Below are 20343 nucleotides of genomic sequence, written 5' to 3'. Positions count from 1 at the left end.
AAATACCCCATCATAACGTGCCCTGTATCACATCCAGTGGAATAGAGATGGATTATCAAGTTTTACCTGGAATATTGAGGCACCGTATGGTGTACGCCACGCGTTCAGTAAATTATCCTTGCCAGTTGAGACGAACCACTTGCCGCAGGTAGCGAAACGTAAAGAAAGTACACAAGACTCGTGTAAATGTAGCTGATATTTGTCCGGTTTCGTGGCGTGCAAGACTTCAACATTTGAATTCTCCATTCCTACTGCCAACCATTCGCCAGTGGGGCAGTAACCAAGTGAGAATATTTGCGAAGTAAAATCGTGCTGTTGAAGTTGCCTGCCTTCCCGAAGATCCCACGAGCGCACGGTATTGTCTAATCCTCCGGTCCACAGTTTCGAACCATCCGCGGAGATGTCGATGCAGGATGCACCATCCGTGTGACCTTGGAATTGTCTGAGCAAAGACTGGTTCTGTATATCCCAGACAGCGATGTTACCATCGCTGCAACAGCTGAAGCAGACTTTCGAGTCCGGCGAAATTGCCAAAGCATAACACGCTGGCGCATTCGACGTCAATTCAGCTTTGATCCTTGGCGTTGGACTCGCCAGATCCCAGATGCTCAGGTTGCTTGCTTCGCCACCTACGATGAGTGTCCTTCCATCTGGTAGTAGTTTCACCGATCTGTTTGTCAAAAGAGAAAGCGGTATCAGTTTACGGAATAGAATAATTAAAAGCTGTTTGCTTTTTACTTTGGATATTTATTATTCAAAGTGTTTATTAATCATTATTTGATATTTATTATTTGATTTGTTTAATATATTAAACGCCATGTAGGTCATCGAAATCCGACGAATTTCTGTTCAAGCTGTTCATGTTTCTGCATGTAGAAAATAAACAATGCTACTACATACATACAGTTTAAATGGAATATCAGTGAAAAGCAGCGCGATACGTAGTGTTTATATTTTAAGTACATTTGAAATATACATCATGGAAATTATCTGAAGGTAAAGATTGCAAAACAAATATTAACATTCATCTATTTATACGACCAACGATTACCAATTCAATTTTTCATGAATAAGTTATCATGCTCATATACATTTCTATTATATCTCTGTTTCTAATTCCAGCTTCTAACACGTTAAATAAATACAGTAGCAAGCAGTAAGCTTAAGAATGAAAATAATCACACGTTACGTCAATCGAAATTAATGTAATTAATTAACGATGTCTATCGCTAGCACAGAACACAGTTGCAAATTTGTTAAGTGCAATCCTCGATACGTCGAATTGCAAAGCAATTAACGCTCAAAGTCAAGATAAGATGCTGTCTCGTCGTTTCAAACTAGCTAAGTGACTGAACTAGCGTGTTTCTCGAAAGGTCGAAATTACACATATCGTGATTCGGTAAACGAGACCGCAATGACGTTCGTAGAGGCGGAAGGGCAGACGCTAATCAGAATTTATTCAGCGGCGAATCTCGCGTTTGCCAGACAGCGTGGAAAGTTAATACGACGTTGTGCGAACGTAACGTTTAACCAACCTGATGTAGTTGTCTCGTTGCAGGCAATCAAGCTGCGAAACGTGTTTCGCGCTACCGCTGCCGCCCTGATTGATGTCCCAGACCTTGACGCATCCTTTGCCACCGGTGTAAACGTATTTAGTCGGATTCGAGATCGTTACCGCGCACACCACCTCGCCGTGTGTCAGGGTATTTATCTGGCGCGCATGACGCGGTATTCCTTGTCCAATTAGAGCATCGTGAGGGAATGGAACCGGCTGCATCTGGCCTTCACTCGATACGTGGAAACTGTACGCACTGTAAGACAAAGGAATTTTACGCTCGTTATTCCTCGTAATTGCGGTACTTGGGATTTTCTTGATGGACGAGCTCCGTGATTTTCAATGACTCTGTTTGTTCCTCTAGTTATATGTGATTGAAGCTATGATTAATGGCGCTGATGGATGAATCGTGTAGCCGGTTAGATCGATAGAAGATGTGGATTATTTAATAATTGCTAATTGTGTAGGTCGTAGGTAATTGGTGTGCAGAAAATATAGTACGGTGATTATCTAATAACCGCTAGTCGCACAGTTGATACGAAGGAAATACTGTACGATTAGGTAAGATTGAATACTGTCTATTAAGTCAAGATTATTCATTCGTATCCATTTTCAAATCTTTGACAACTGTCTTTTACTCTTATTATTAGTTTAAATATACACTTTCGTCCATAAGTCACGGATCGGTAATTTTAAAGACAAGCTACAATAAAATATGTATAAATAATATAGGACGGTAAATAACTTCATTTTGCAATTACAAGGTCAATTTGTACGTACCTTAAGCGTATTGAGCAAGCGTATCATAACTTATAGAGGATAGTGTAAATACTTTCTCTTTGAAATTTATCGGTGGAAATGAACGTGTTAGAGTCCTGAAGGAAGAAATTCATCAAGTCCGGAGAAAAGCACTTACGGTTTGCCACCGGGTACACCGAGAGGTCCAAGAGGTGCCCTCATGCTTCCGTGAGGATCGTAGAGTTGCTGAAGAGGCGGTCTTGCGGGATATCCATTCAGGGCCGAAGGATAACCCAGCACGTCCACATGAGGTCCTGCGGGTGGATGATGTGGCGGCGGATAGTGTGGCGGATAAGGGCCGACCGCCGAAGCCGAGACCAGTGGTTTGCTGGAACTCGATGGTTTCAGACCACCGGAGCCGGAGCTGCTACCACCTGTCGACCATACATTTATCGTCAGACTTGCCAAGTATTTTCCATCAACTTGATTGATACGAAAATTCCGAATACTAGCGAATTAATGCAAACGAGAACGAAAATTATCGCGTTTATATGAAACTCACAGAATTATTTGCGAATTTTTGAAAGTAACGCAATTAATAGTAACGAAACGTTCGAACACCAGCGATAAAGAGATTAACACTTTATTCTTATAAACGATTTTATTGTTACATTTTTACGATTTTATTGAAACATATCTCTAAGAAAAAGCGAAAATACTTTAGACAATCGTAACAACAATAACGAAGAAAAATTCCTAAACATAGTATTATTACTGCAACACCGTACTGAATGAGATTTTTACATTGATCTTCTCATTACATATTATCATACTCATAATCATTTTAAATTATATACACGCTTGGAAATTATCAGAAAAATAATATAATGAAACAAAAAAGTAGATGACAAACCCGCAGACGTGGGTGTGACAGGTTTCGAGATCGGTGTGGTGGGTTTTTCTCGTTCCTCCATCTTCTTAGCCGAAGGTGTGCTCGCGTTGCTGCTGGTACCACTCCTCGGCGACGGTGGTGGCACTTCTTTCTTAACCTGGCTGCTCAAAGGCACCGAAGATGGACCGAGTTTGTCAAGGCCATTCTCCCTAGGAGACGCTGTGCCATTCGCCGTCGGACTCGTTGGCCCTTCGCTGGCATCGTCTACTACCAAGTCCTGGTCGCTCTTTTCACCATCGCTTTGCTATCGGGGAAAACGTGTACGGCTTTAATAAGGTATACTATTGGTCAGAGAGCATGGAGAACCATCCTAGATACCTACATGGCCTATGTCTTTATCTTGCTCCTTTTTCATCTTCTTCAATGGCAGGTGATCGTGATGCTGGGGATCGGGTGATCGCGGCCTACTGTATTTTTCGCGTTCCGCTGGCGATATCGAACTTCTCTGGAACAATGTAAGCAAAGAATACATTAAGAGGACCAGACAAACGCATAGAACGAAATTTTATTCTATTATTAGCAAGTGGGTATATTGATCTTTGTACGTTTTGTGTTGATAGTCATCGAAGATAACGTTTACACCTGAGAACTTGAAATGACTTTGATCGCTAATCTCACGACTTTGATACTGCCATAATCTTCAAGACACTTTGATTACCATTGTCAAGACCTCGATGACCCGCGTGATTTTCGAATAATCTCAACGAGAAATAACGGCAACTTGTTAATTCTTTATAATTAATGTATCAATTAGTATAGTACTTCAAAATTTGTTTAGGCTTGTACTAATCATATCGCAAGTACATCTTGTGTGCGATATTTATTAAATATAAAATTGAGAACTTCTTTGCTAACAAATGAAGAACAGTCATCGCCAACAGTCAATTTTTAGATCGCTCTAAGATTACTATTTTGTTAATCCACACGTCAGATTTATCATAAATACAACTTGTATTGCCACTCCAATATCTGAAACCAATTTCTGTAACTCAAACACAGCAGGGGCAAATATTTTCCCGTACACTTTTATCGAATCCATCAAATCGTCTCTGTGATATCATCAATCGTTTATCAGAGACCGCAAATATTGCGGTATAAAAGATACGCTGTCATGTTAGATATCCATCGAAACGCGCATCTGCCGGAAGACGTTCTTTCCCGGAGAAGAGCAACCAGAGTGAAGGAAGCCGTAAAACGAGCGTCAAGATCTATCACGAGAAGTCATTCCAGGATTATATACAATTCGCCTCCAAATCTCATCAATTTCGTTGAAGATTTTGACAGACGGGCATTCTTCGTTTCGGCAGAGAGATTACGAAAAGCTTAAACTGTTTCCTCTGTCTCACGATTAAATAAAATATTTGCCCGTCGATGCACCGAGGGGCAATCGAATTACGCGCCTCTGCCTCCATCAATTTCTTGCTTCGTCGTCGTGAAGAAGCAACAGAGAAAATAATACAGAAAAATCATCGACACGGCTGAAACGGCGTTAGCCGTGAAAATGTAGACGAAAAGTATTTATTTATCTCGTAGACGGTTCGCGAAATGCTCCCATATTCCTTTCTTTGTTCTACTTAGAATTTCTGGTTAATAAAATTTTGGATTTATCGATGCTTGCAAGATATTTTGATACTGACAAGAATGGATTTTTCTGATATACTTCTGTAACGTGTTACGAACATTAACTTCAGTTAATTGATTAATTGAGTAGTAAATATAATACGATTAATTCAACGTTTTTGAAATGTTAGGCGATTTTAATGAATACAAGTTTGAGTTAAGTATAGTAAAATTGACAATAAATGAAAAACAATGTGCAGTAAGAAAACAATGTTTCGATATAAATATAATAATACTCGATGACGTGAGAAAATTGGATTATTTAACAGGTAACATGCACTCACAATCATTGTTCCAAATCGTCTTTAACGATCAATTCTAATTCTAGATAAATTATACACTTATCAAATACCATCATTTCGAGTAATAATGTCAACTGAACGGTATTCTCCATTAAAATAATTATTTACATTTTTTCCTCAAACGAACGAAATTATTTCTACCGAAGCAACGATCAAAAACAATTACAATAATTAAACGATTAAGGCAGTTTCGTCGAAGCTTAAAAAAAAATTAGAAAAATTTCTCTTCTTTCTTAAAGTGTCCACGAAAACAATCCTCGTGGTGACATTTTTCAACTACCCAACTTCACCGATAAGAAATCGAACAAAGAATGCGATTTAGATAAATTCGCGCTTCTCTCTGCTCCACTATTGCGTGCCTATTAATTCTCAGACCTATCTTCTCCCTCTGTTCGACATTTCTCCCCTATAGAATAGAGACGATAACAGTCTAGAGGGTTGCGCGTGAATGCGCGCCGAAAATGTCTCTGGGAAACGGAGACGCCAATACCATCGAGAGATACGAAGGTCCCGAAAGGCGTCGAAGATATTATCGACAGGAAGTTTTACGAGCGACAGTTTTGTCGTCGATACGACGACGTCTCTCTTTACCGTCCCTCTTCATCCACGTAAGCGACCGTGAGCCTTTTTCCCCTGATAACTTTTCTGTCCCCATCCGGAGCAACACCGTAAACTACCCTCTCTCGCGGCCTCTCTCGACCCCGAAGTAAATCTCCTCTTCTCAATTACCCTTCGTCTCTCATCCACTGCCACCTCTGGCTCGGTCCATTACCCCGACGCCCCGGTATCATCCTTTCCGGGCATCGTCCGCGTCCATAGGACTCGTGCGTTGCCTAAAAGGAAATGAAATAGGGCGACTCTGCAGTGATTTAGGAAGCCACTAGATGGCTGCTTCTTTTTCGAGGGATTCGCGTGTGGTTGACTTTACGAGGGGAATGCAGAGAATGATTAAATTCAACGGAAGGGGATAATTAAATTTACACGGGCTGATAATTGTATTGGTAAGTTATTATTGTCGAGTAGGATGAAATTTACTTTGTGGATCTTTGACATTATAAAGTTATACGTTTAATATGTGGAATTGGGAGAAATAATTAAATTTGGCCAGTGTGATAATTATTGAAAGGTTATTATTATTGAGTAGCGTTTTTGGAATTTGTTACGCGAACCTTTGCAATTATGTATATTATACTAGTAGCAGGAAGTAATTAAATTTGTTCGGCATAATCGACTATCGATTAGGATGAAATGTTTTTGATATCTGCTTTGTGCATCTTTGATATTATCAAAGTTATATACGTTTAATGTTTGAAGTGGGAAGAAATAATTAAATCCGTGCAACGTGATAATAGGTCATTAATATCGAGTAGGATAGAAATTTGTCATGTAGATCTTTGTAATTAGGAACGTACGCCTATGTTTAATACATCTAAACAAATAGAATACACGGCACAGTAATGAGCAACATGTCCATAGATTCATCAGAATTCGTTCAAATTTCAATTGGGAAAACAATTCCAGGTAAGCAGATACGAGTGGCGTTTCTCAGATAATATCGGGACGAATAAAAGGCGTGTTTCTGGCACGCGGCGAAGACAATCGGGGCGACATCGAAAAATTCAGCTTGACGAAGCTTCCAGCCGGAGACTAGTCGGTTCACTCGATAAAAAGGGGGCGAAGACTGAGTGGCCATGCGAAAGAGAACGAATTCCCTGGAAAGATGCAAGAAAACACGCACACGGCCGCGTTCGAACGACTTCTCAAAGGAAGGAATCCCCAGAGGAGCCGTATTATGTGCTTCTCGCTCGACTTTTCTAGAACGAAAGCAGCTAAAGTGGGATCCGTTTCCACTCTCGCAGGGCAAAACGAGATACCGTACCTCTCCTCGTTACCACGTAATGGTCAGTCACTATTTATCCGGCCAGGAGCCAGGAGAGTCGGTCCGGTTACAACTGTCGCGTTCCTAGAAAGGAAAGCGTTCGTCGAGAGACAAGAGCTGTGTATATGTCTCTCAGCTCGTTCCTTTTCCTGGATAAATCGACGGTAGAAGAAAATATACACACACAGAGCGTAGAGAAGAAAAGGAGACTTCGACTGCTTGGATATTTCCAAGAACGATCCTTGCTATTCTTTCTCGAAGGAAGAAGAACGGAAGAGATATTGCGAGAAGAATACAGAGAGGCGAGGCATTATCATAAAAATGCGAGGAATCTCGAAGATCTTGGATTTATGTCGGAACGGAGATGGTTAGCTCGAGATAAGTTTCGTAGAATTGGGAGTAACAGTCCTCACGCGGATAAAGGAACCCCTGTATGAATCGTCGTAGTCCAAGTTTCGACGTGTCATAGAATTTTTATGTGGATGTTGGCCTTTTTTCGCGAACAACTGGTTCGCCTCTATCTCGGAAAATCGACTATGTACACTTTTGCCTTCTAGACATGGTGAAACGATGTTCCGAACGTACGTCGATCGTTTCGTGTAACACGTCTAGCAATGGATGTTCGAGTCTCTTCCGTTATTTACATTTGATACGTGTTTTTCTTTCTACTTATGCTTCGTCGAAAGCACGCAAGGTAGACGTGCGAATGCCGGCTTCGGTTACCAGACACATCGTGTACACGTTTCACCCGGAGCCACTTTTTCCCTTGCACAATACGTTCGATTCCCGGCGGTGTATTCAGCGGCCTTATCTACCCCGGTGCAAACGCATCGTTTTCCTTCTCGCCATTGAAATACCGAAAGCACTCGATGCTCTGTCACGAGAGAAGCTTCCTCTCTCCCTACTATTTCTCACCTCCTGCCACGTACCGTCCTCGCGCGCCGAGTACACGGTATTCTCCGGTGCGAGCGTGTACGTGTGTACACGGAGCGGCAGTCCAACCTTCATTCGCGTAAGTTTACTTACACCTAGCCCGTCGGGATCGTACGGCGGCAGCAGCCTTTCCGGTAAAGAGGGTTCGCGCCACGATCAATATAGGGGGGGCCGCGTACCTCTCAAAGGGGTGGCCTGAAAAGGAGTGAGAAGCGGAAAGACGTGGGGGAGAGGGCCGTTGGGTACACCGTAGATATATAGACTTTGTAGTGTTAGGGACGACTTGGTCTGCTGGCAGGCAACTTGGCAAGCAGCAGCCAACAGCAGAACCAGGAGCCAGGCACCGAGAAGGTGCAACCAGAGAGACAGGGACGATGTGGTGGCAGTTGCTGGAAGAGAAACAGAGAGAGCGAGTGTCGACAAGGGAAGGGAAAGAGGAAGTTCGGTGGTGTGCGTGGTATTGGGGTTGGTGGTCGGGGCTATGAAGGTGGTAAGTGAGTGAGCGACTCCTTCACCACGGCGCCTCGTCTCAACCCAACTACCGTCACCCATACCATCGAACCAGTCCCCGACCTTACGGATATATCCCAAGCCACCGACTACCTCATCCTCCCACGCCTGTGCTCCTTCCTTCCTCCTTCCTTTCTGTCCTCCCTCTACTCGGCAAGTAGTCTCCTTACTACTCACCCTACCGGTATTCCACCTCAACCAACCCACGCTGCCTGTTTCCCTATTCCTCACTCCACCCTCGTCGTAGCCAGGACCCCGAGAGAGGAGGTTACGAACCGGAGTCGCGTCTCCCAAGACCCCGCAAACCCCAGTTGGTACAAGATTGCACCCAGAGGTTCTCAACCGGAGACGAGAACGGGGATCGTTGGAAAGCGACTCGTGGTTATCGACGTCAAAGAGTATACGCGGATCAAACGCTTTTTGGCGAATGACGACACGATCGTCGAATCGAATTATCGAGAGTCGTTGTATCGAAGGTAAATCTAGCGTGTGAAACCTTGACTGCGGAGTACGTAGTTATCTGCGAGAGGAGTGTGAGGCTTTTATTTTATCTAACGAGAAAGTTTAGGAGCTAAGTAAGGAAGTTCCATCACATTGATTCTTATCGTATAGTTGAATAAATAAAATGATCGAGCAGTTCAAGCTTTCGTAGCCATTAACATAATCTTCGAGGTATCTATTTGAATTGCGCAATTGCATATACATTTAGCCACTGAACAAATCGAATCTTCTCTGAATTTCAATTTCGACTTCGAGAATAGAAATCATTCGGTGGGTAGTCACTTTATCCGCTAAACAATTTTTGATTCATTAAGGATCAGCAAGCTGACTTTGATATTCTCATCAGTACCATCGGTCCAGTATTTTAAGGAACAGCTACCAAGACCAGCGAAGAATATCCCGTACACGATACAGGATTTCAATCATCTGAAAACCCGATCAGTCGCGATACAAGCTATTTTTTACCTTCGAACGTTCATTAATTTACTTATCGAAATCACGGTGGGCAATACGGACGAAGGAGATCCATCGAGAAGTTGACGCGCAGGTGTAATTTCGCCGGTTCCTGTGATTACATTGGACGGCGACCTCACTCGAGGATGCATGGAATTTTTAATGGCCCCGCCGGGAATACCTGGAACCGATTTCTGGAATCAACCACGTGTCACTGGGTCACCGCGTGCATCCATCATCGCCGCAATTAGTGAACGGGCGCACTTTTATTTCCGCCTGTGCTGTTCCATCCAAATGCTCGCTTCCGCTCTTTCTCGTTCGAGTCGAATCTGTTTTTCCACCCCTGATGCCCCTCTCTCTTTCTTCTTCCCTTTCCTCGTTTTCATGCCGCACTTCTTTTCTTCCTTTTTCCAACAACGTTTCGACCGTGAGAATCGTGCACCTGATAGGAGGAAAATGAGAAGCGAACCGCGCGATCGTTTTCCACTTTGTTGAAGCGAAAGAATCGCGCGTCGGCGACGGTTTGAGAAATTTCATTTCGAGGCTGTGATTGCGCCGTTAGAAATATGGTGCTGGACGAATATTACGTGACCGGTTACGCTCCTTCGTTTTTCCGGAGAAGGAGAGCGCGCAACTCTGGAGATTTTTATTTCTCAGCAGGTATTACATCGTCTTTCTTTATTAGCAATTTTTAATGGGCTATCTTTTTACCATTTGATAAAGCCACGTTAGGTTTGAATTGTCTATTTTCTTAATTAGCATATTATGTTTAATAGATGCAAACTATGAAAATTTAAGATCGCAACGCGTGTAGTTTATACATTTTTTTTCAAAATAGATAAATATTAATTCGGTTTATTTCTACCTTTTAGATTTCAACGATGATTCTCAAAGTTCCGTAAAAATCTTGATTACAAAACTTCGATCAAATTTTAAATTACATATATTTTTCGATTTGCAAATTTGAAGAGTTAGTTTATAAAAGAAAAGAGATGATAGAAAACGAGGGGAAGAATACTTTTGTAATCTCGTATCAAACTTTTAAAGAGAAAGATAAACTCAACGATAGTCTCATGAAAAGACTTGATAGAATAAAATAGGAACAGGAACGATTAGTGTGAAAATAAAAACTTCTTTTTTTTTTATTGTATCAAATTGATTGCTCGCTATATACGCTGTTTTTAAGGTTGAAATTAGTTGCGAAACATTTTCGTAAGCTTCCCAAAGTCGACGCAAGTAAAAGTGCTTCCCTAAGAGGATTCAAAATTGCCCGATGCGCCTAAGTAGTTGCGAACATTTATTAGTCAGACAGCCGCTGTTTGACCAGTGGTACGCTCGAACTACGTTCGCTTACAGCGAGTAATTAATCGTTGGAAACAGTTTGCTCCTTTCCAACGTTCTATTTAGGAAATATACTCATGTTGAACAATTAACAATTACCACGATGTTTCTGGAATTTATCGAGATAAACAATTTTCAAATAAGATTCTACAATATACATATACATATAGATATATATAGAAGATAAAATACCAACTTCTTTTTTATTTTAATTAAACGAATTCTATTAACCTGTTTCATTAAAATTTTCGCTTCCATCAGTTGATTAAAATTAATAATATCTCTGTATGAAATATTTTTCGATAAATCATTATCAAGCTGTTCGTTTTATCAAAACAACTGTTTTAATTAAATCAATCTTACCGATCTATTACGTTAAATCTATTTTCCCGCTATGTAATCGAATGTAATTGAAATCATCGATATTCTCGTATAATAAACGATTCTCATCATACACCGGATGTACCAGAAACAAGAAAACGTTTTCTGAAAAAGATATTAAACGTCAGCCTCCAATCACGCAAAGTGAATTAACTGCGCATTACCTCGAGATCCATCGTTTAGCAGAATCTTTATCTTACACCGCCCCGTGTCACGGACGTTCTCCGCCCCGTCTGTCGGCTACACGCGGGGAACGATGTCGCGAATCGTACAAAAATTCACGGCAGGATGATTTATAGGTACAACGTAAATATCGTGGCGCGCGTTCACTCTTCCCAGTCCCGAGCTTGTTTTTTCCTCTGTTTTCTCTCTGCTGGACCACTGCACAACATCGTACTACTCTCTTTTTCTCGTTTTCCGTCTCTTTCTCTCACTGTCACCCAACCCATTTCGTTCTTCCCCCTCTCTACTAACCGTCCCTCATCGGCGGAGCCAGCAGCCCTGCGGTGGAATTTGCATTTTTAAATTAACTTGCCTCTGTTTGCAGCTATCTCGGCGCGACGCCGCCACCGTCGAGTCCGGGGCTTTACAATTTTATGCAACAACGCGCTTCGAGTGTCTCGCCACCACCCTCGACACGCTTTCTCTTTCTCTCTTCCCTCTTGCTTTCTGCCTATCCCCAGTTCACCACCCACTCAACTCACCCTCCTCTCTCTCTCTCTCTCTCCCTGTTGCACGCCTAACCCCTCTCGTGCCTCTTGCCCTTGTCCGCAAAAACCGTCCCCGGGTGATCGATATTATTGTTATCGTTATCGTTCGAACCGAGCTCGAAGCGGCTTCAGTTCCCATACTTCCCATTCACGTTACCGTTGCGGCCAATTACTTCTAACCACGACAGCGACGGTTTTACGGCGGTATATCGCTATCGCGAAAACGCCCACCGAAACGCAATATGCATCGAATCGGACCCGGTATTCCGGTTTTTCGTTGCGCCCGTTCCTTCGCGTCCGCGGGCTATCTCCGTTTTTCCCAATATTCCTTTTTTCATATCTTCTCTGTCTTTCTCGTTTTGTTTTCCTCTGTTTCGGTCGCGGTATACGACCGTTTTACTACGGGTAGAGAGCACACGTATTTCTCTATAGATACGCGCGCTTTTATTGAATACAGAAACCGCGACGATTGCCTTCTTTTTCCATTAGGCGACCATGGGAGAACGTGGGATCGCGGAAATTGACCTTAACCGACGATAGAACTCGGTGATATGCGCTTGCCTATAATCGCCGGCAGGAGGGGCAGATATTTTTCGCAGATTGAATTTGTCTCGTCGATAACTAACTTTCTCGTGGCACGCGGTACTTGCCGAATTGCACATACGGTTTCGATTGGATCGTTGAAAAAATTGACTTGGAACCGGAGACTTGGTGAACGCGGAAATATTTATTCTGTGTATGAAAAACGACGAAGAAAATGAAATATATTATCTGTCAGAAGAACTTCCGTCGCAAGATACAAATTTAATAGTGGCAATTACAAAATATATGAAATATATCAACTGATAATAATAAGTTTCGATTGAATCGTCGAAAAAATTGTCTTGAAAACGTGGAAATCGTTTGTTGTATGTTCGAATGGCAACGAAGAAAATGAAATATACTTATCGAAGTTATTTTTGTCATAAGAAAAAGATTCGATACTGCTAATTATAAGATTCATAAAACATACGAACTGATAATAATAACTTCGACGAGATCGTCGAAAACAACTAATTTCGAAGCGGTTGCTTCGAACGTGCACGTGTTTGTTCTGTGCACGAAAAACGACGAAGATAATGAGATATATCCGTCGAACGAATTTTTGTCGTAAAACGCTGTTAATTACAAAACCTTTGGAATACGCGAACTAGTAATAACAAGAACGAAATCTCCAATAGACGCATAAACATCCGATCTAATTATCATCGTTATCGATCGCATCAAACGTATCGCTGTCGAAACGAGATACAAATTCCAATAAATATTCCGCCGCTATTCCTATATCGCTAAAACGTATTTGCTTCTCGAGACATTCCACGTCACCCGGCACACGAGTCGAGAGAGAGAGAGAGAGAGAGGGGGGGGAGAGAAAACGGATAGGAAATTGTCAGGAGACCGCAATATATCGTCGAAGAATACTCGGGCTCCATCGTCGAGACGTTGACGAGGTGCGAGGGTGGAAGAAGAACGCCAGATTTTCGCTGATTTTCGGAGCGACGCTGAGTGGTGCTTTACGAGATTTCTCAAGGACACGTCGTGTCGGAGGCCGGTAGAGTACTCTCGTTGCTCGATCGGAGCAGGAAATAGGGGGTGAAGAGCAGGGCGAAATAAAAAACATTGCTTATGACGAGAAAAATAAGAAACTAAAACGAATGAGGAAAAGAAGGATAAAAAGATTGGAACGGGATGGTAAACGAGGGAAGAACGGCGAAAGAAACGACAAAGGAATAAGGAGCATACAGAATAGCTTGCCATAAAGTGTCTTCGCGTTATCTGCGAACACAGAGCGAAGAAGGGGATGAGGAAACATTTTTATCGCTGCGTGAAACGTTGGATAGGGAAGTTTGGAGGACAGAGACGGAAGAAAGACATAGCTGGAACTTAGAGAGCGAACAAGCAGGAAAGGGGACGAACTAGCGGGAAAATGGGGAGACAGTTCTGGTAATTGAAAAGCCAGTGGTGGATTACGATCGTCGCTTTATTTCGCGGGCTCTTCGGTGCCGGGCTTCTTCCCTATTATCTCGCCCGTTTCTTCAGCTGCTGCTCCCTTGCGTCGGCCTCCTTGTAACAAGAAAAACGACAGGGAATGAGAATCGGAAGGAGAAAGAGGCGGTGGAGTGTGCGTGGAATGGGTCAGACAGAGAAACCGTCTAAGTGGTTAGGGATCGGGCTGCGACAAGGACGTGCCGTGGAACTAGAAAGAAATAGATAACAGAGAACCGCTGGATAGACTTCTATAAGAGCGTGAAAGTAAGAAACAGAGGAAAGAAGGACGAAGATCGTATATAGGAAAAATGAAAAAAATAAGGAGTGTAGAGGATAGAAGAAGAAAAGAGGAAGAAGATAGTAGAGAAGAAAAAGGTCGTACGCAAGAATGCCCGCGGAGAGGCGCATTCTCGCGCGATTACCAACGCGCGGTCCGTTGCGCCGTGCCGGCCTTAACGAATGGCTTCGTAAACCGTGGGCGCTTTAAGGTCATTACACAACGCAAAAAAGCCAGTTAATGGGCGTCCCGGTGGCGTGGCATCGGTAGGACCGACAGGAAGGTCAAACACAGAGATATCCAAGAGATAGAGAAGAGGATCGAAAGATGGTATAGAGAGAGGAGGAAGAAAAGAAGACGATCAACCGACTGGCCGTCCCCGATCGAACCACTGATTTATAGTGGCCGTATATTCCAGCAGAAGGACGATAGAAGGAGACGAAAGAGAGAGAATCTGCTGCTATCGCGAGTTGTTAAACGCCGTACCCTTGCGGGACACGTACAGCTAACCCCTTTACTGAAACGGCCTCGAGATTGCGTGTAGGAATCTTGTTAACCGCTCGAGCTAGACCTATGATCCTGCCTACTTTCGATCTTACACGTGTTACTGGTGTATAGCCGCGGTTGGCTATCGATAATAGCTGAATTATGGTCGAGGTGAAAATAGGCTAGCCGTATTTTCGATCCTACACCAGTTCCCAGCACAATGTACAGCGATATGCTCGATGAATATGGGCACCGGAGTGGACGAGGGGCCATACGTCGCGTAACACGGCGAGTGTATCGATAGCAGCGATCGAGACACGGCTCCTACGACGAACAACGTCTACCTCGAAGTCCTGCATTTAATGAGGGAATTTTGTGGAGTTTGGCCTGGTATAATCTGATTTTGCATCGATTAACCTTTGTAGAATGTTTCAAGTTTCTTTTGGTCGCTGAGACAAATCTCGTTATTCCAATCTGCCTATCGAAAGAAACCGGTTTTAGATTTTCTAAATTATCAAATTACTAAAATTATTCATATGTAAAATTAATCTTAACTTTTACTAAGACAGACTTTTACTGAGTCAGAATTATCGTATTCTTATTTTCACGATGTTAATTTTAATTATATTCATTTATATATAATGCATTCGAACGTATATTTAAAGGCTGACGGTAGTTTTAACGTTAAAAAATACTACGACACAGTGTTGTGTAGTCGATCTCGTTGCCGCATGCATCGTTGTCAATGTACCTTTTCAGCAATCCGCTCGTTCCGGAACACTCTCCCTGCCACTTCCGGTCGCGAAAGGGGAGAAGATTCAGAAAACAGAGCCTCGTCCAGAGAGCCGGACAATTATATTGTGAAATATATACGGAGACGTAATTACGGGGCGGTCGGAGAGCTCGGGTGGCCCTAGGCGGAGTTTTACGGCCGCCTCATTAAATTACGAACTAATTACCGGTCGGCGAATTATTAAAAAGCTTAGTCGGCCGTTAAACGTGCCGCGAGTCGTAAAAGAGGGGCTGCCACATTGGCGGACGCGTGTGCGTGCGTATATGTGCGTTAACCACGCCGCCCTCGAGACTTGATAGCCTGCCATCCGGCTCGAGAGCTCGCTATCCCTTAACTCGTTGGCAACGGGAAAAATTAATTTTCACCAAATCGATGTTCCTCAACTTTTAGAGCTGAAATCCTCGTTTTCAAAGTGAACCGCCTTCTCCCTTTCCCTTTTACCTTCGGTCGATAACAGGTAGATCGAAAAAGGAAGCGAAATTGTTGCTGTTTTAAATATGAGTATTTTTAACGAGATTTTTAACGTCTCCTCCGTTTTCAGCATATTTGCAAGTTGAACGTTTTGGGAATAGAGATTATGTAGGTTGAATAAAATTAATAAATGTATAGTACCACAAGGGCTTACGTGTTTTTAGTAATTGCAAACACGAAACATTTGACACCAGTCATTTTAACTGATTTGATAGTTCTTGTGTTAGATTTAGAAACATTAGACGTAAATTTTTATGCAATTGCGCGTGAACGAGATCAATTGTCTGAAACGACATCACTTACAAAGTATGAAATTAATGCACCAAATTTAGAATAATAAAGAAGTACATGAAGATGTTTATCTAAAAACATTAATATATACTATATAATCCGTGTATCATATAAAACCGAGCGATCTACGTGTAAACGTCCTAAGTGTTTAATTTTCATGAAAAATTCTTTAATCCCCCGCAATTGACATATCCTCATTAAAAGCGATGTACATACGTACACAGCATACTTGCACGAAACGAATCAACATCGAGCTTCAAGAGCCTCGTCTTCCCTTCCAAATAATCATCCCTGAAGACAAACAACACAACGAAGCTGCTCCATTAGCCAAAGTAAAGCAATTTCTACGCACGTGTAGTCACCGATTGCGGGCCACCTGGAAACCGACTTTCGAGGGCATTCATTTGAAAATCGTCTCGGACACGGTGTCTCGACGCGACTGTAAATCGCGTTCCAGTTGTTCGACGGAGTCCCGCGAGCCCTCGAAACGCGATCGTTGCGAGACGCGAGACGAATCGCGCGGATTATTCACGCCGCCCGCGGCGATCGCGCGGTTTCCAAGCTTTCGCGCCAACAGACGATACGAACAAAGAGAGAAGAATGAGAGAGAGAGAGAGAGAAAAGAGAGTGTTTCTTGCTTTGGAATTAAATTAACCGCGCGCGCCCGCCTCGCGTCTGCGCGCAGCGCACGATGAATGGTTCGCGCGTAAATATCGGCGCGCACAGAGCGGAACGAACCGCGGGCCGAACGAATCGATCGTAAAAGAGCGAAACGAAGCGATTCGCTGTCGCGGCACTGTTGAAATTGCCCTCGGCCGCGCCTCTGCACTATGGACGATCGCAGACAAGCCGTTGGGCCCCTTCTCTCCTTTCCAGCCGCCTCGAAGATACCCTTCTCGCCACGCTGAATCAATTTGAATTCTATTATTACCGCTATTGTTTCCGGTTCACTTTCCCCTCATCGAAACATTATCGCGGTCGTTTCGCACTGACGTTTCGTTCAGCTTATTGTTAGTATCGTCCGATCTACACGAGGGCTTCGTGTTGTTTGATTTCTTGTTAAATCGACTGCTTTCTTTTAATGGTCTCTTCTTTTCACTTTATAACAGTGATATAACGATAGTCTTTTTGGAGATTTTAGATAGGTGTTTTTTTTAATGATTGAATTATTACCGTAGGTATTTTCTCGTCTTGATGTTTGCTTCTATCTTATTATGGCGTGTTAGGTTACGGCAACATTTCATTCCAAATGTTTTCTCAATCAATTTATTGAATATCTTTTTAACGTTTTGAAAACGGGTTCCAAAAATGTGTTTTGTATCTTTCTCGCGCTGTTTCTTTTTCTATTTGATGTTAGGTCCTGGAATCGTACGTAATTCGTGTGAGGTACATTTAACTGTTTTTAATTAACGCGTATGTTTCTTCATGAATTATTTTACGGGCTTTGAAACTGATGGAGAATTCGATAGCGTTTAGTAAGATGTTTAGTAGCTCGCGTTGATACTTAATTAAAATGATAAAGTTACGAGCCCCTTGAGAAAACAGGTGTATGCTTCGTAATAAATCATGAGAATGAAAGTGGAATGGAAAATTCATATCATTTTTCTCTATCATTATCTTCTATTACAAAATCTGCTTAAAATTATTTAGAAAATAAATAATATTCTTTCGTAGAAGCTAATTTAAAAAAGTCACATTATAACCGAAATATTATTACATAAAAACATCTGAAACAGACATCTTCGGAGATAAATTAAAAACAAGTAAGACTAAATTAAATCGATTCTTTCGATTTATGCTTATCCGATCCTCTTAACCTACAATATCGTGTGAGAGACGTGGTATTGTCGATGTCATTGATTTATTATTCGCTTGCAAATAATAAAAACATCTTGCAAATTAAAATTAGTTGTACCTTTCACATGCATTTCCATATCAAAAGACATGTGCAATCTGCACAACTTCGAACGCTCAGGCGAACAGTGAAATGGCTCGACGTGTGATCGACCTTGTTGTTTATGGCACGCGCTATCGCAACTTAAATCGCAGAGCAAGAGGTTAAGCCCGGTGTATATTTTGTTACGGATTCGAGAACACCACGTGGTGTACTCGAAAAGAGGCGGCGAACGGTCGAACAGGAGAGAGTCTTCAAGGGATTTTTATCTCCGTATAAACAATCCTCTCAAGTGTCTCGTAAAAACAGAACGCCGCTGTTACTTCTGTTTCTCGGGTTAACGAGAAAAGTGGCCATTAGCGGCTGACTGCACGTTCCCCTCGTAGGTGGTGGTATTACATTGATTTCCATAACAAATGTTGGTGCAAAACCAGACGACGACGGCGTGATCAGCGTGAATAGCGAATTTAGCGGCGAGAGAACAGAGGGTGGCGCGAGCGAAGATCGAACAGAAGGATGGGCGGAAAGACGTTGAAGAGGTGGAACACGGGGATGGAGATAGGAGGCGGGAGAATGTCATTAAGGTAGCGTGATGTTTTTAATTAATTAATTCGCGGCAGCTACGGATTTAGCTTCTCATAAATTCCAGCGTGGTGCGTCGACCGCGAAAACGAGGGGATCGAGAAACCGTCGTTCTCCTAGGGACGATATAACGAAGGAGACGAGACGGAAGGAAAAAGGACAAAAGACAGACGGAGGAGGGTGTACTGCAAAGTATTTAAAAATATTAAGTACCCCCGACGGAGACGGATATTAAGACAGAGCCGTGAGGTAGAATCGACGAAGGGATGGAACGCGGAAAAGTAAAAGGAGCGATAGTAGCAGTGATGGAGATGGTGGATGGGGCAACGACGGCGCCGACGATGGTGGTGGTGGCGGAAAGGAAGCAGAATTATGGGATTGAAGCGCGACAGGAAGCACGGACCTTGGGAGGTTATGGGGGACGAAGGATGAGGGGACTACCGTTGGTAGGAGAACGTTTCAATTAGTAATTAAAACGTGCCGTGCTACTACTACCTCTAACCCTCCTATCTCGACTTTACACAGTGGCTGTTGCCTCTCTTATATTGTCGTCGTCATCGTTGCTACCGCCGCCATCTTGTAAATTAATTAATGCGCCCCTAACGAGATCAGAGGTGTCGGTAAGGCAGCTGGGATCGGTAGTTCTCTACCCTGTCAGCGGAGAGGGCGAACAACCTCCTCGATGTTTCTGGGGATGAGCGTGGTCTCCTCAGCCTCGTGCTACTTCCCTAGAACCATTTCCGTTCTTTCGCATCGATACACACGTGCACACCTTTCTCTCTTTGAACTTTTTTTCTCTTTCTTCTCTTCTTGCGTGTCTCGATTTCCCCGATTTTCGTCTCGTGTAATTGTAAGTACTATTTACGTACGCTAATCGAATAATCCCTCTTAAGGTTTAAAGCTGTCTTCGAAAAATTCTCATCTTGGCAAATCGCTCGTAAAAATGTAAAAGGAAAACGGAAGAAACTTTTCTCATTTTCAAATAGACACGCTTTTTCTCCACTTTCTCCGCTTTTTCTATTGAGCAGAAAAGTAATCGGTAAACGAGTCGTGTTCCCGGTAGCTGAACGAAACTCTCGTGTGACGCGGCATCCCTCGGATCTCGTCGACTGCCTTTCCAAACGTTCAATCAGGAACGACCCTGGACCAGGAGTGAATTAGTCCGTTCCGGGGATCGAAGTCAAAGATTGCTGGAGCAAAGGGTAGGGAGAGCGGTGGTTGCAGGCAATGTTGGGACTCGGTGTCGGGATCTCTCGACCCTTTCAAACCCTTTCATCGGCGCTTCGTCCGCTTACATAATGCAGCCACTCTAATTAAAATAAATTACACTCTCGCGTCAGTTCGCTCTTTTATCCGTCATATCCCCACCATCCTTGCACGGCGACGTTTTTTCATCCTCGCTCCGTCGCTTTTTTTGCACCGCACTTTCGACCACCAGCCACCAGGTAGCGAGAGACACCGGCTAGGTAACCACCCTCTCCCTCCTTTTCCTCTCTTTTCCTTTTTCATCCCGCCTCTCGCTCCCCCCTCGCTCGTTTATTTGCACTTTATTCGAGATTTAATTTACCGACCTCCGAGCGACAGGCTCGTTGGTGTGCGCTCGACTCTGTGATGGGATTAAAAAAAAAAAAAGATCACGGCGGGAG

At 43.0% G+C, this 20343-nt stretch overlaps 1 protein-coding gene across 5 annotated transcripts in view; it reads right to left on the bottom strand.

Moving 5' to 3' along the window:
- The window catches only part of LOC100740902 (protein groucho-like), a 177714-nt gene that overhangs the window by 3180 nt on the left and 154191 nt on the right, over positions 1 to 20343 (bottom strand). For 4 of the 5 annotated variants that reach the window (XM_033321281.1, XM_003490270.4, XM_012386844.3 and 1 more), the window contains 5 exons: positions 3568 to 3690; positions 3207 to 3489; positions 2472 to 2727; positions 1536 to 1811; positions 67 to 670 (listed from right to left, as the gene is read on the bottom strand). In XM_033321281.1, coding sequence (XP_033177172.1) covers positions 67 to 670; positions 1536 to 1811; positions 2472 to 2727; positions 3207 to 3489; positions 3568 to 3690 — 1542 coding nt within the window. The remainder of the gene's footprint in view (positions 1 to 66; positions 671 to 1535; positions 1812 to 2471; positions 2728 to 3206; positions 3490 to 3567; positions 3691 to 20343) is intronic. The other variant, XM_012386843.3, reaches the window with a different exon arrangement.

This window comes from Bombus impatiens, unplaced genomic scaffold (assembly GCF_000188095.3).
Source record: "Bombus impatiens unplaced genomic scaffold, BIMP_2.2 scf_0418, whole genome shotgun sequence".
In the NCBI taxonomy this organism is placed as follows: Eukaryota; Metazoa; Arthropoda; class Insecta; order Hymenoptera; family Apidae; genus Bombus; species Bombus impatiens.
This window is presented reverse-complemented; position numbering and strand designations above follow the sequence as displayed.